At 40.9% G+C, this 15,360-nt stretch overlaps 1 protein-coding gene across 1 annotated transcript in view; it reads right to left on the bottom strand.

Moving 5' to 3' along the window:
• Positions 1–15,360, bottom strand: part of LOC104911129 (very-long-chain 3-oxoacyl-CoA reductase-like) — a 29,651-nt gene continuing 14,291 nt past the window's right edge. Inside the window, exons 3-5 of the mRNA XM_031553595.1 lie at positions 10,546–10,656; positions 6,044–6,108; positions 1–5,114 (exon numbers count right to left, since the gene is read on the bottom strand). Of these exons, the coding sequence (XP_031409455.1) occupies positions 4,956–5,114; positions 6,044–6,108; positions 10,546–10,656 (335 nt within the window). The 3' untranslated portion in view covers positions 1–4,955. The remainder of the gene's footprint in view (positions 5,115–6,043; positions 6,109–10,545; positions 10,657–15,360) is intronic.

Here is a 15,360-nt window from a genome sequence, read left to right as displayed (position 1 = left end):
AAGAAAAGAACTAAGTAACAGAAGGCAGCCCGTTGAGTCAGTCTCACCTCAGCCAGCCAAGTACATACTAAGGCTGTTCCAGTAATGCAAGAGCACTACTGTAAAAACGCTGGCAAAGCATTCTGTAGGCATTTTCAGATTATCTGGCAAATCTCTATGTTGTACACATACATAAAATGGCTCCAGCACTAATTCAAAGAAAATAAGCTTTAGCAAAAATGAATTTTTACCACACATGATTGTGTCCAATAATTGCTTGCATGATCTTTATCCAAAAGAGGCAAACTGGTTAACATCCTTGTCTTCAACAGCTACAACTACAGACATGGAATTCCAAAATAAGCAGTTCAACAATAAATAGATGTATAATTGAATACATGTGTCCCAGATAAAGAATCCAAATGTTTTGCTTGGTCTGATTTATAGATATACAGTTCTGCAATAATGTCAATTTAATAAATACCAATACACTACAAGTCTGAGTCCACAGGACTTTATGTGCTGGACATGGGAGAAGTCTATGTGAATACTTCTTTCTCTGAAAGCAATCTAATAAGGGACAAAGTGCAAGATGTAAACCTAAAGGAGAGGTTGGGAACTATCCTAAGATTGCCTTTGGCTGGTGGATACTGAATTCACTCCAGCTTTCTGAATGAAATACTAATTTTCACAGAAATACACGTGCTGTAGTTGAACTCATGAAAGCTCCAAGAGTCTAAAGCTAAGGTAATTTCAGACAGAGTAGCCAGACATTAAGCTATAGAAAACCTGCCTACTCATACAAATTTCTTATTTCTTTCTGAAAGCTTGAATTAGAGCAGAGTGTGAATGTATGTGCATGTATGTGCCAGAAAAATTTGCTCCAGACAGACTTCTTGGTGTCAGAAGCTGTCAATACTTTACAGCTTGTATAGATTGGTAAAACATATTGCACACAACTGTTAAATACTAGTAGTTGGTGTTTTTCTGCTTGTTTTTCAATAATTTCGCATACACACAGGTAAATCTCTAAGTAAAATCACCAAAGAGTTTGGTGTCTCGTTCCTTCGTTGTGGTAGATAAAAATAATACAGCCCTGACTCACATAAGCACTCAGCCATCTCACAAATAGCTGACACTGTGACCATGCACAACTCACACGCAGGTCTTACTGTAAAAGAAGCAGGGAACCGTATTTCTGCACTATTAGTTAGATTGATCATGAAGGCTATTATCAGTATCTACTGTTAGGTTCTTATAATGCATCTCAAAAATAATTTCTTCATGCAGCTCGTACCTGCCACTTTTTACAAACACAAACCATTCTCATGTGGCTTGGGGTAAAACTCATGTCAGAAAATAACACAATAATCTTTGTGGCAAAGTCAGTAAGCAAAAAGGGCACATACAAGGATATACAAACTATGAACTTAATATGCTGCAAGTCCTGTCCATTGTCAGTGACTTTCCATTGAACAACATTTCTAGGAAAGTTTTTTGAATTAGAATCCCAAGCTTCCAGGGTCCAGTTTCCAAGTACAATTCCCCAGCTAAGCACTTCCCTCTTTTCTACTTTCAAGATGGGGAATCTGTACTTGTTTAACTCCAAATCTACAAAAAAACAAAAAAAACACCACCAGCAAAAAAATTCCCACAACCAACATAACTAGATTTTCTTAAATTTCACACTGTTGTTTGTACTCAGAAGAAAAATCCTAAATCCTAAGTGCTTCTTTCACCACTGGAATGTATTTCTCAGAGCCACATTTTCCTTGTCCAACTTAGCTGTGTATCATGCTCTTAGGTTCAAAGTCAGCAAGGTGGGAAACTGCAGCATCTAATTTCCCCCTCGGGACCATTTCACTGCTACTCATGACCAACTTCACAGTACACTTACTTCCCTTCCAAGTACTGGCAACTGTGCTCCTCTACTACAAACTCGCATTATCTTCTTGGCTAAGTCATCTGCTCCCCCTTCCATTATGACTTTGAATATAAATGTGAAAGTTATCCCTTGACCACACACACACACACACACACACACACACTTGAAAGCCAGTATTGCCATTTCCCTCAGAAATACTTTCTGCTTGAAATTATCCTTTCCAATAAACAACAAACGCAACCATTCCATGGAGAGGTCTACAAAAGTACTTGTCCCCTTTTTCAGATAGGCTAGATGCTCCTCCTACTTTCAGTTTTGCATAGGTTGCTATTTGTTTTTCTCCCAAACTCCACTTTAGACTTCTCTGGCATTGCTTAGAGTTGCTCCCTTGTCTTGTCAGGTGTTCACAACTTGATGCAATTTACCTTCCACTTCCACTAAGAGGCAACTGACACCACATCTCAGTTCAACATAGAGTATTTATGGTTTTTGTTTTTTTTTAAAGTTTAAGCAAATTATAAGACTCTCAAATGCAGTAAGGAATAAAAATCTTGATCTCGTAGGCCTATCGTCCTTTCATATTTAACACTCAGTATAGAACATAAATAAGGCAATGACGACAAAGATTAGCACAGACATCAAGGCATGTAGGTGCATGTAATTTACTCACCTCCTTCTTCTAATAATGCCAATTTCCAACTGAAGACTGGCCTGTAAGCCTGAAAACCACATTCTCCCTACAACATAATGGCTTTCAAACCAATTCAGCTCCTTGCTTAATCAAGCGCCAAGCCAGCACCCCCTCAGCTATTTAGTCCCACTCATTTTTCAGAGCACACGTTTATGCCACACTCCCAATGCAATTAGCATACTGTGATACTGCAAACAGAGACAACACACTCTCATTTGTTTCTCACATACTTAGTATCTTGTGACAGGATACGTGTTCTCAAACATTAGGGGAAGTTACATTGCATTAGAAACTTTACTGCTGAAAAAAGGTTAAACAGGCTGTTACTTTATCCTGTGAGTTTATCATGCAAGAAGGGAGATTCACTTTATTTTTTTTTAAAAACAAGACCCAAACGTATGCACTTGGAAAAGAGGTGATATGGTGATATCTCCACTACACACCAAACTAAATGCTTATGGGATTCTGTCCCAAAAACCTAAGTGAAAGGACACAGATTTTTCCTAAAATTACTTTTTCCTCTATTTCTATGGGTTCTTCTGAAGAAAAAAAAAAAAAGGGAAAGGAAAAAAGACTTACAGATGGTACATATCTCTAATGTGCTCCTCTCCCCAAAACAGTAAGCATCTGGCATGCCTACTGTTTAATTACACAACAGGCTCATGCAAGAGGAACATTTTCAAGCCTGGAAGCTGATGCTCAGACTGCGATTATACCCAGTAGCACGAGCTGCTCATGGTCAAGGAAAGTTTTCAAACAAACTGAGAAGCACTAACATACACTAGGTCTCATGAAACTAGATAAGAAGTTTTTACATGCATGGGGACAACCACATTATAATGTGAAGAGGTTGACACAACACAAAATTTACCAGAAAAGAAATCATACATTTGCTAACTGCAGTTGAACATCACTGATTATAAACGCAGAGAAAAGCCACAAAGCAGCACTAGTTCATTCTGGAAACCAAGATCATCTGGCTGCATCTCTCTAGAATTTTAGCACGCCAAAGTAGACCTCAAATTATTGCAGTCTACCATCTTCAGAAAAACACAATAAAGCAGTTCAGCTATAACTCTTCTATTCTGACAAAATGTTTCAAGGAGGATCAACACCCCAAAACCTTTAATCACTGAATAGTGCACTCCCTCTGCTGGCACAGCACAGGTGTCACTCCATAGCAGTTTGCTGATTACACCTGGTGTAACTGTGTGAACACGGGGGAGGGGGGGGAGAAGGGGAGGGCTTAGGATGTCTGCTAAATGGCTTCTATAAGATAAACAGTAAAAAGGTGCCCACTAACAACTGCCTTCCCTGGTGCAAATCTTGTAGGTGCCCAGCAAGACCCGTAGGCCGCAAACCTCAATTAACAGAAGTTGGAGTTTGTCAGGTTTGCTGTATTTTTAAGCAGAAAAGTTGCAGAAGAACCACTAATAACTAATAACATTTCTAACTTCATAACAAGTTGTTCTAATGTACCTCATAAATACACAGGAAAGTGAGAGCAGCAAACTGACATTAACAATACCATTCAGTCACACAAGGGCTGTGCTTTTCACTGTTTGCTGTTGTTCAACTAAGGGGTACAAATCCTAGAGAGGGCTTATTTTCAGAGGTCCTGAGCCTACTCACATGGCAAGAAGACACCTACATTTTCAGCTTCCTGAGAGCACCATAAGCACTAAATGAATTCAGTACTTGACCTCATCAGAACAGCTGCAAGCAAAGCAAATCTTTCAAGTCACCTTTGAAGCACCTAACATTAGGGTTTGGAGGCAAAAGGTTAACCCTCAGCTACTGGGGATGCAAACTTTTTATCATGCAGAAGAGAAAATTGAGGCTCAGCAGTGAATAATCACAAGGAATTTCTGCTGCACTGTCTGCTAACACAGTAATTAACTCCCTATGTCATGTTAAGCAGCTGCCATTGGCTCCGGCCATGGTTCAGCTTTGAAATATCAGGATGAAAAACTGTTTTGTGAATGGACCTCATTTTAATACAGGCAACAGTTACACTTTTTAGCCTGAAGTGCTATTCATTTCTTCCCAACAACAACAAGATTTTATATATACATACAAAAAGGGAAAGCATTTTATTTCAAACATTATGACACAGTTCTGTAAATTTGGGTTTCCATTTCACAGTAAGTATAACTGTGCTTTCTCACAACAGTGTATGAAAGCCTTACATGTGCAGTGATCAGGGTACTTACCTCAAGGAACACGGACACAGAAGGAGAAGAATTAAAGATTTACAGGAAGGACCAGAACAATAAACATAAACACTGTTTTGTGTATGTATCACGCTCTTCTAAATAGCTAAGAATTATCTTTGTAACAAATTGTATATCAATAACAATCTGAATAATCTGCTGCAAGAAACATAAATTCTGAGTTACACTAAGATGAAAAGTGAATCTGTGGTCCAGAAGGTGAAAATAATGCTTTGGACAAGTGAACTTCAGTTGTTTGAATTAGGATTTCAGGAATAAGTGCTGGCAGCAGGGTGCTTACCTTACAGACAGACATGATGTTAATGTTGATCATTTGGTCGATCGTCTGCAAGAAAACAACGATTTGCATTATGTTCTGTTTTAACTTATTTGAACAAGATTTACATACTGCCTGGGATGCAACTGCTGGGATAAATTAAACCTCACTCTTCTACATCCACATCCAGCTTTACCCCACGCCTTCTTGCTTCAGTCAGGAGCTGCAACAGGCTTTCAAAGCACTCTCCAAATTGCTTTGGTCAAACTTTGTTTCTGATTAGGGACTCACACAAATAAAGAACACAGACATATCACATTGACACTGCATTTCTCCACACCATTTGCAGTATTTGTGAGCTTCAGTAAATTCTGGTATTTCAGTCATATGTCCACATATTTATGTCTATATTTTGCTCTTCACCATTTTATAACACTGTTTTAGTCACTTTGTTCATTTATCAGGTTGATTTTATTTTATTTGTTTGCTATATGTGTTATAAAGTTTAGTGGATGGTGTACAAAACAAAAGCCCCAAGAGGTATGCACACTAACACTGAAGCAAAGAGCAGACTCTTACAGTGGATACAGTGAGCTACAGGGAGCTTGGAAGCAAAGTCATGGTGAAAGTGTTCAAAACAAATGATTCAAAGTACTCAAGTCAACCACAGCTGTTTCTACAGTACAAAATGTATCCTCTGGCCCTACTTAAATTTACAATCAATGTTTTGGAACAGGCAGCTTCCACTCATGAATTTACTTACATCCCTTCAATCTCTTAAAAGACCGTCCCACCTAATAAAGCAGATCATGTTGCTCATGTAAACCTCTAACAACCCTTCTGGAATGCTTTCTAATCAGGAAACTTTGCTTTTTTGGGGGTACTTTGACAGAACCTAAATACTTTTGCCTTATCCATATAGCAGAGAGAGCAAACACTGAGAACACTGTGAAGTAACAGGAATAAATAAATAAATTAATAAATAAATAATCACTCACTTTATCCAGGTCTGGAACATCAATAAAGTATTCCGGATAAGAATATGAAATTCCCACGTTGTTTACTGAAATGAAAGCAAATAGTTTTTATGTAAATTGTTTCAAGTATTTGACTACTGATGTTCTGTAGCACTCTAAAACTGCTGCATTTGAACCGTTTAACCGTTCTAGTCAAGTTTGCTTAACTGTAAGTACACACATACAAGCAGAACTCCGGAACAAAAACGTGAGCCACTCTAAACATGAGAATGTCACTTCTCAGGTGGTTTGAGCACTGGTATCCTGAGCACTCACAGCCCCACAAAGAGCTCCCAGTGGCTGGCAAGACAGTCAGCGGGGCTATTTGATGCAAATCAAGCAAAAATAAGATAGAAGAAACATCCAACAGTAAGTTCCCTCAAAACTTATCTTGGACATTGGCCCCTTCCCCACGTGTTGCAAAGTGTGCAGGTTCAGGATGGCCTAGGGACATGCTCCAAGGCCTTCCTCAGTCTTATGGCAGTGCAGAAAAACAACCTGCACGGTGGGTTTTTTGGCCCAGGAGAGCACTGGGAAGGAACTACCCTGCTGCCTAAAAGGAGAGGACAAAAGAGGACAGGAGAAGACGAGCAGAGGACAGTAGGTGGCAGCAAGAGCCCAGGCGTGGCTGAGCTCCCCGAGAAGCTGGAGGAAGAAGGAGGCACGGCTCATAGCAAGGAGAAATCACATTAATGACAGGCTGTGTACATTAAGCAGCCTGTGTTTTTGACAGAGAGTCTCTGCCTTTAGAAATGGTTCCTGGTTTGCCCTCCCTGGGCTCGCAGCTCAGGGATCCACCGCAGCACACCACTCTCCCAGTCATACCCTCATGCTCCTCGCATCTGCACAACCCATCCCCACCGGCAGCATTTCAAATTAACTGAGAGAATATATTAATTACTGAAACCTGATTTTTTCCTGAGCAACACTTGCAACTGGCAAGGTTTTATTCTAAGACCAGAACCTGGTGCTAATCCTCCAGGCTCGCCCCAAGTAACACTAAACTTCTGGTATCATCAGAGAACAATGCAGCTCTGCAGTCTCAGTTTCTTCAAACTTAATAGAGCATATTGGTATGGAGACCAAAAAATAAACAACACAAAACAACCAAGCAAATGGGATCTCCGTTTCTTGAGTATCTGTTGTTCATCTTACGCAAGTGAAACTTGTGACATTTGGTTGCTGTGGCAACATTTTACATTTCTATAGTGTCTTACATCCCAGAGAATCCTGAAGTGCTCTATAAGCTCAGCAGCACTGTTCACCTCTAGGGCAGCAGCAGGGTAAGAAACAAGGTTCAATGGTACTGATGCCCTTTTTCTGTGGCAATTTGGGTTTTGGTTTGGGGGTGTTTTGTGGTTTGGTTTTTTTTTAAGCCCCTACACCTCTGCCAAAAGCCCTCGTTTAAACACCCAACCTGAAGGGTATGTAAACATCACAAGACATTCTGGACGTACAGGCAGCACACAGAAAGGATTCCGGCAGAAGTCTGCCAGCTTCATTCAGGAATCCTCTCAAAGGACAGCACTTGTAACCCAGATCTCTTCATGTATTTTTGGAAACCCTTAGCTGATTAGTCAGGTTGTGATTAAAATTTTAACTTTTGGACGACCTTTACAAAGGTTTACAGGGAGTCTGGCAAATTCCCAGCAGACATTTGCTATATTTAGAGAGAAAAGTTTTAAAAAGGAGGAAGGTCCAAATCTTGCTATTTCCAGAGCAAGCCAGAAGGTATTTTCCTAATTTTCATCCTAAATTAAGCTATTCTTCAGTTTCTCTCTCCAAAAAGGATTTTTGCATAAACTGTGGCAGAGCTTTGGGACTGCCCCTGGTTGCTCTTCCAAAACCAGCACACTGCACATGATCCATGCTACAAAGATAATCACACAAAATTCACACCAACTACTAGAAACCATCACCCAGATATGTACCCTCACACCCTTAGCCATCATGTTTTTCTACCAGATCGTATTTTGCTGCAGTTTGGAACAGATTTATTTATTGATTTTTTACAGAAGATCAATTTGCAGTTTGCGAAGGCATATTTTACCTCAGAAGATCCGGATAAGAACAGGGTATGATAACTGCCCAGCTCTAACTCCTTTTGAGACTCACAGAGATTTAAGAAGAGTGAAAGAAAGATTTCCCACCTCTGCTTGTTTAACATATTGCTGTAGCTAGCACATGTTCAAAGTCACTGACAGACGCTGTTTTGAACACACAGCAAAAACATTATGCAAACTCTTTTAGCCTCCGTACGTGGGTGAGAAGAAGCTTCCAAATAAGAAGTTTACAAGGATTCCAATCCGCAAGTACTTTAGTTCAACTCTGTGCAACTATATAATCAGAAGCCCCACCTCCAGCTCTATAGGTGGAGACACCTGTGTCTGAGTGCAAGGTTCAAAAATACTTTCTGGTAGGTCACCAGCAACTGCGTTACAGCACTTAGGGTTCTCACAGCTATTGCTGCAGATGAGACCAAAAGAGGAAAATACACAGTAACCTGAGAGCCCATCCCTCATGGTTGTTCTCAGTGAAACCCACTCCTCCCTCACAAAAACATGCAAAACGCAGAGCAGTAAAACCTATATTCCAGACCACAAAGAAGCTGCAGTATTTAAAATATAAGGCAACAAAGCATGAAATCAATTGCCACGAGAAATTAAAATATCATCCTTCCAGAGTACCCATAGTCTGTGCTGAAAAAAATCATACTGACAAGTGGTTTTTGGCAAATGGTTAATGCAGCTATAGCTAGAGAAAGAAAAACCCTATGCATCACATAATCTGATGATCTCGAGCATGAGAACCTACTAAAATTGGTAGTGAACGTCCTGCTTAGTTAGAAAAAACATGTCTGTAAAGCTGTGCTGGCCAGCGCTGCAAGGAGATGGTGAAAAGAGCTCAGCTAGAGAGCACACAACTCTCCAGCATTTTGGTGCTATTTTTACCATGCTTCTAGTCAAGGTGCTTGTGCAAATAAAAGAGAGAAGCAGGCTCAGCTTCAGGAGTGTCGTTTTCCTGTAATAAGCTTACACAACTTGAAACACATTCACAGCTTTAGTGCCCAAAGTCTATAAAAAGTCCAATTTCCACGATTCCATGCATCACCAAAACTTTATCACATCTAACAGACAGAAGCTTTCAGTTCGGATATGTACCTCATATAGTAAAAAGGTTCACTATTCTCTAACAATTACTTAAGGACAGATAAGAATAAACATTAATTTTAATCCCCAAAGCTTCTTTGGAAATTTTTTCCTTCAGAAAGGGAAAATCAAGGCATCCATAGCCAACCACTCTACGTGCAATATGTTGTAGAGATGCTGGCACTTACTGTTACTCGATTTTAGGCGGATTTGAATTTTTATAGCAACTAAATGCTGGACATCATGACTTGCACACACTCAAATCTGTCAGAAGTATCTGAGAATGTTCTGTGCTTTATCATTTAAAAACTGCATTTTTACAATGTGTTTTTATGAATACTATTCTTGGGGCATTATTTACAGGCATCATAAAACAAGACCCATCTATTAGAGGGAAAGCTCAGCTTCTGTATCATCATGTGTGACAAATTTATTTTGAAATATGTTTAAAAAAAAACTGGTTCCAATTACTGCACTTTGGGTGAACAAAATGAGTTTTGCAGCACCAAAATGATTTCAACAGATGACATCCATTGGCAGGCATCTGAGCCACAAGACTTGATAAAAATGTCATGCCTTATGTTTAGCACCACAAGTTCTCATCCCCATTCAGAAGAACTGTAGAAATATAGGTTATGCACTTGTGTATGTAAGCTTCTACAGAATAAACCAGAAAAACTGATAAGAAACTGCCTTTGCCCCACAGTTCAGGTAAAAATTGCCTTATGCCAGTTTCTCTTCATTTGCAGCACTTCAATACTACGCCATGCAATACACCTGGAGGGATCATCATGTCTTCTCAAGGACTCCTGCAGCACCTACAGCTCTCTGCTACCACAGGCTGTGCCAGCAGAACACCAGCAGCTCCCCACCACTACCAGAATGCACTCAGAACTTTTGGAGCAGGACTCATTTAGTTGATGCTATATTCTAATGATTGAATTTCAATGGCTCTTAATTAAAAGTTAACTGTTCTCCCAAAGGACTCTGCTGTGAAGTTCAATCTAACTACCAGGAGTTAGCTCAGATTCTGAGATGACATAGGGTCAAATAAGTGTGCACGCAGTCAGGAGCTTTCAACAATTGCATAACAAAGCTCTGAAGACACCCAATAAGCCTCTGTTCCTAGAACTTGAGCACACATGCAGGCAGTGGCTTGTGCAGCAGACAAGCAGGATACCAAGAAAGCATACTGAGCACACAGTGACATAGTTTTAGTCAGGCAAGCCATCAGCTTTCGTGAATTGCTTTCAATAAACTTCCAAACGTGAAGAAGTCAGAAAGCACGCTGGGACAAAACACTGCGTAAGGGATTTACAGAGATGAAAAACAAACCCAAAACGCCGATCTCCAGGCCTTCCAGTCCCGCTTTGATTCTGTTGTAAATGTCTCCTCTCTCTCCAAAGTCCGCCACAATAACTTTTGTTTCCGCTTTGTACTTCTCCTCTAGAAAAAGAAAAGGGTTAAACAATAAGCTGGAAACAGCTGAATGAGCATTCAAACACTACAAATCTGTCAGTTATGGCTTTGTAAAACAACATTTTGAGTAGCTAATATTACACAGAAACGTTTTTGCTTCTTCAACAGGAATCCTTGAATTTTAACGCAACCTGCTCAAGAAGTTTGCAACGTTAAGCTACTTCTGGTGAGAACATTAATTCCCAAATGATTCAGCACGTTTTGTTTGTAAGGACCATGAAGATGGCAAGAAAACAAATTATACAGGTTTGCACAGAAGGCAAAAAATGCTGAAATCAGGAAACACACATACACAACAGCATCCAAGTACAACTTGACAAGGACACTACTTTCCCACCCAAGGCAAATGGTAAATGAGTTGCTTCAGATCAAGCAATTCTTTATTGCCCCTCATTTCCATTTTCAATTCTGATGCCATAAAATGTTTTAAATATTCAGTATTTCAAACATAAAGGGAACGTGTGGGTGAACAAGAGGAGAACTGCAAGTTCAATCATTCTTAAACCGTTCTGATGTGCTTTTATCTCCTTCCCTAATGGAATGGGAAAAATACATATAACCAACCGCATTTTGAAACAGAAAAGGGAAGTAAGTACTAAAAACGCCTCATAGAAGGAACAATTCTTCTTCCATCAAGCCAAATTAATTACACTTAATTAGCGTCAGTACAATGTCCTCTTGGACTTCAAAAGGACAAAACGGCAGCTTAACAGAGAAGCATTTCCCAAGTTTGCTGCGCCCAGATTCCACCCCATTCCTTAAATGCTCTGCATCCATCTGGAGAAGGCTCTTGCAGCATTTTGCCCCCACGGCCATTCATACAAGTAGTGTCAATTTGAAGGAAAAGAATCATTCACAAAAAGATTAGGAGCAGCCCGCTTCCCGTGATGCTCTTTGCCATTCAGGGAAAGCCGCAGCTCCCGTGATGCTGCCGTCCATTCATGCAGAATCATGAATCCCCTGAACTCGCCGGGCTGCTCCCCACCCCCCGCAATATCCCTAATGGCAGATGGGATTAGTTCTCCTCCTTTCCCTCTCCCCTCCCTCAGCCCCTTCATCTCTCGTGAACAGCTGCATTGTTTGAAAATCCCCGGAGAGATGTTGCTATGTCAAATGACGACGTAAATAGCATTAAGCCCCTACTGCAGCAGCAGCCTTGTGATCGCGTCAGAAGAAAATCAAGTTCAACACTGGGGGGAGGAGGGGAATGATTCTATTTTTAGGCACAGCTGTTCTAATATTTAACATACACATTCAAATTCTTACAGGACACCGAATTAAAGGCAGCATTATAGGCATATCAAATATGTACGAGGGGAGCGGTCAGGCAAAACCAAAGCAGAGCACATCCACACACATGCCATTTTTAGCTGTTGTACAGTATCTGCAGCTGTCTTCGCAGCCATTCAGATGCTTTGCAACGTGCACGTTGTTTAAAGGGCCCAAACACCACCCTCCCCGATCTGTTCCGTTGTGACCTTTCTAACTAAGCTCTCCTCATTAGAATTGTTAACGATTTATCCTCTAAACCTTCTGAAATCACTGCAGAGATGCTGAGAAGGGTTAAGACAAAAAAAAAAATCTTAGGACCTAATACTGGAAATAGAAAAAATGAAGTCCTCAAACCGCAGCTCACGTAAGACCCGTTCCTCAAGCCTTCAGAACACTAGCTAACGCCATTACATGTAAGGCAGTTGAGCAAGAGCCCTGTACAAAACCACACAGCACCCTTTGTGTGCTGCTGGCAGGTAGCAGAACATACGGAATACACAAAGAACAGAAGCCTTCCCATACAGCGAGAGGATGCCGTCTCTACAGTTCTCACTGCCAGCACTCAGATTTCCCTTTCCAGCAGTCTCCCATGCAATGGCCTGACTGCCTCTCCACCCCGTGTCAGCAGCTGGCCATTGTGTAACTCTGGAGAACCCCATGCTCTGCCCCCCAACCTGCAACAGACGGGATGAGCCGCTTGCCCAGAGAAAAGACTAGCAGATAGATCTGAAAAAATGACTCTGTCAAACAGCAGTGCAAACAGCATTAGGTCACTTCTGCAGAAGCTCATCCCAGCAGTCAGGCACAGAGTGCTGGGGAGAAAAGGTGTGCTCTGCTCTGTATAAACAGTGGGAAAGGGAGCTTCCTTCACCCTGTCCAGGACTAAGATGCCTTCTAACAGCTGAGCTAGAAAAGACAATAGAACTTCATTTTATCTCCCAAAAAGACTGAGATAAAGTGTAACAGAGAAAGTAGCAGGAAGCAAAGTTCTAACCCAGGATGCCCAGCAGCAGCTGGACTCTTCTCCATTTGGGAAGAGAAAAAACTGAGCTTGGTATTGGAGCTTCCAGCTTGAAGACCCTGAGGTACTCAGGGGCCACAAGCAATGAAAGGAGGATAGCAAACCATTTTTTGCAGTCGGCAATCAGAACATTTGAAGCATCTGATAATAGGTGCCTGCATTCCAGAATTCTTGATGATTTATTGACAAGTGAATCTGATGTTTTATCTTCAAACTTGGTACTTCAAATGCTTTTTAGCAAAGGACTGAATATAATCCATCACATTATAGCAGCAGTCAGTCATCACCCAGCCATACGGTCTCAGGAATGGGAAAGGTAGCTCAGTAGGTCTCTTTGTGTTTCTCAGCTACGACACATCAGTGTTTTAATGATTTTCTCCCTGCTCATTTACTAAATATCTCAGGTGAGAACAACCTTGCCTCTACAAATGAAAGGTTTTAGCCTAAACTTGCACTTTTCCAGCTAATCTGTAGGGCCCGTATTACCTTAGCCAAGACTTCTGTTAATTTAGTAACACACTGACAAAGCACAACGGTATCTCTGTAGACTGATAAGAGCACATAAGAACTTCAGTAAACACTGTCATTTGGGAAGTAAGCTGCTGACCTCAAAGCATAACACCTTCATGGCTGTGGGAAGGCTGAATGAATCAATAGAGGGGGACAGAGCAGGGTCTGAGCAGAAATTATATGAAGAAGCAACCTTATGAGAATTCAGCCCAGAACCGAGAAACAAATCCATCTTATGTAAGTTCATGATTCCTGTGATGAGTACTGTCTTCCTGTTTAACACATAGACTCACAAGGAGTTCTACAGCAAGAGGTCTGAAAACAGTCTGCTGTTTTGCTGGAAATATGATGAGCTAGTCCAGTAGGCAAGCTCATACTGGAAGGAACTACAAGAAGAAACCACACTAATTGTATGTATATACTCATAGTTACCTTATAGTATGTATGTATATACTGCATGTATATAATAGCATGTATATAATAGCATGTGTATACTGGCATACTCTCAGGAATGATGTGGTGAGCAGGGCTAGAGAAGTAATCCTGCCCCTGTACTCAGCACTGGTGAGGCCTCATCTTGAGTATTGTGTTCAGTTTTGGGCACCTCAGTATAGAAAGGACATTGAGGTGCTGGAGCAGGTCCAAAGAAGGGCAACAAGGCTTGTGAAGGGCTTGGAGACTATGCCCTACGAGGAGAGATTGAAGGAACTAGGGTTGTTCAGTCTGGGGAAAAGGAGGCTGAGGGGAGACCTTATTGCTCTCTTCCAATATCTGAAAGATGCTTACAGCAAGAGCAGGGCTGGTCTCTTCTCACTGGTGACAGGAAGAGGGGAAATGACCTCAAGTTGCACCAGGAGAGGTTTTGGTTGGATATCAGGACAAACTTCTTTACAGAAAGGGTTGTTAAGCACTGCAATGGGCTGCCTAGGGAGGTGGTTCAGTCCCATCCCTGGATGGACTTAAAAACCCTTTGGATGTGGTGCTCAGGGCCATGATTTAGCAGAGTGTTGTTAGAGTTAGGGTAGAATGGTTAGATCGTGGTTGGACTCGATGATCTTTAAGGCCTTTTCCAACCTGAGTGAACCTATGATTCTATAATTAAGAGCTCTAACAACATCACTGCCAAGATGATCAAAGCAGCTTACTACAAACTAGGCAAGCAATAAGGAGCAGCCCCAGTTCTCACTGAGACATTATACACCAGATTAACCTTATAGGAATGATCTCCTTGGCACATTCCAGCCACAACAACATTTGTGTACCTAATATGAAGCCTTTTTCTAACGTGGAACCTTTGCTGGCCAATCTATTTCAAGGATACAAAATAGGAGGCAAAGACTCAAAGCAGAGAACAGTGTTAAAGACGGTTAAAAAAAAAAAAAAGGTATTTGAGACAAGTGCACACCTAAAGATCACATCATCCTCCTCTGCACCATCCAAAAACTCCTCCCTATTTGATGTGAAAGCCCAAAACTAGCTTTTAAATCTCATCAGCTAGTAATACTGTTAAACAGCAAACTGACAGTACGGTATGTACAGGAAGAGGGCTTCTGCATAGCACTTCTCAGACATGCACACCTTTCTGAGCCAGAGCAAGTACCCGTTATTGGATCAGATGATGCAGATGTTGTACGGGGAAAAAGGGAAAATAAAATTATGTAGAAGTTACTGGTATGGATTAAAAGATACAGACAGTAATCCAAGAACAGTCAGATTACAAAGTTGTAGGCATCATCAAGACCAATACCTACAAACAACAAAAAACTGTTGCAGTGCTAACAAAGGCAGTATTACAAACAAACCACCACGTGCAAAGTTGCCATGGTTTTGTTTTTGAACATGAGCAGAACTGATCAAATTTCAAAGCA

The sequence above is a fragment of the Meleagris gallopavo genome, chromosome 5 (assembly GCF_000146605.3).
Source record: "Meleagris gallopavo isolate NT-WF06-2002-E0010 breed Aviagen turkey brand Nicholas breeding stock chromosome 5, Turkey_5.1, whole genome shotgun sequence".
Taxonomy (NCBI): domain Eukaryota; kingdom Metazoa; phylum Chordata; class Aves; order Galliformes; family Phasianidae; genus Meleagris; species Meleagris gallopavo.
This window is presented reverse-complemented; position numbering and strand designations above follow the sequence as displayed.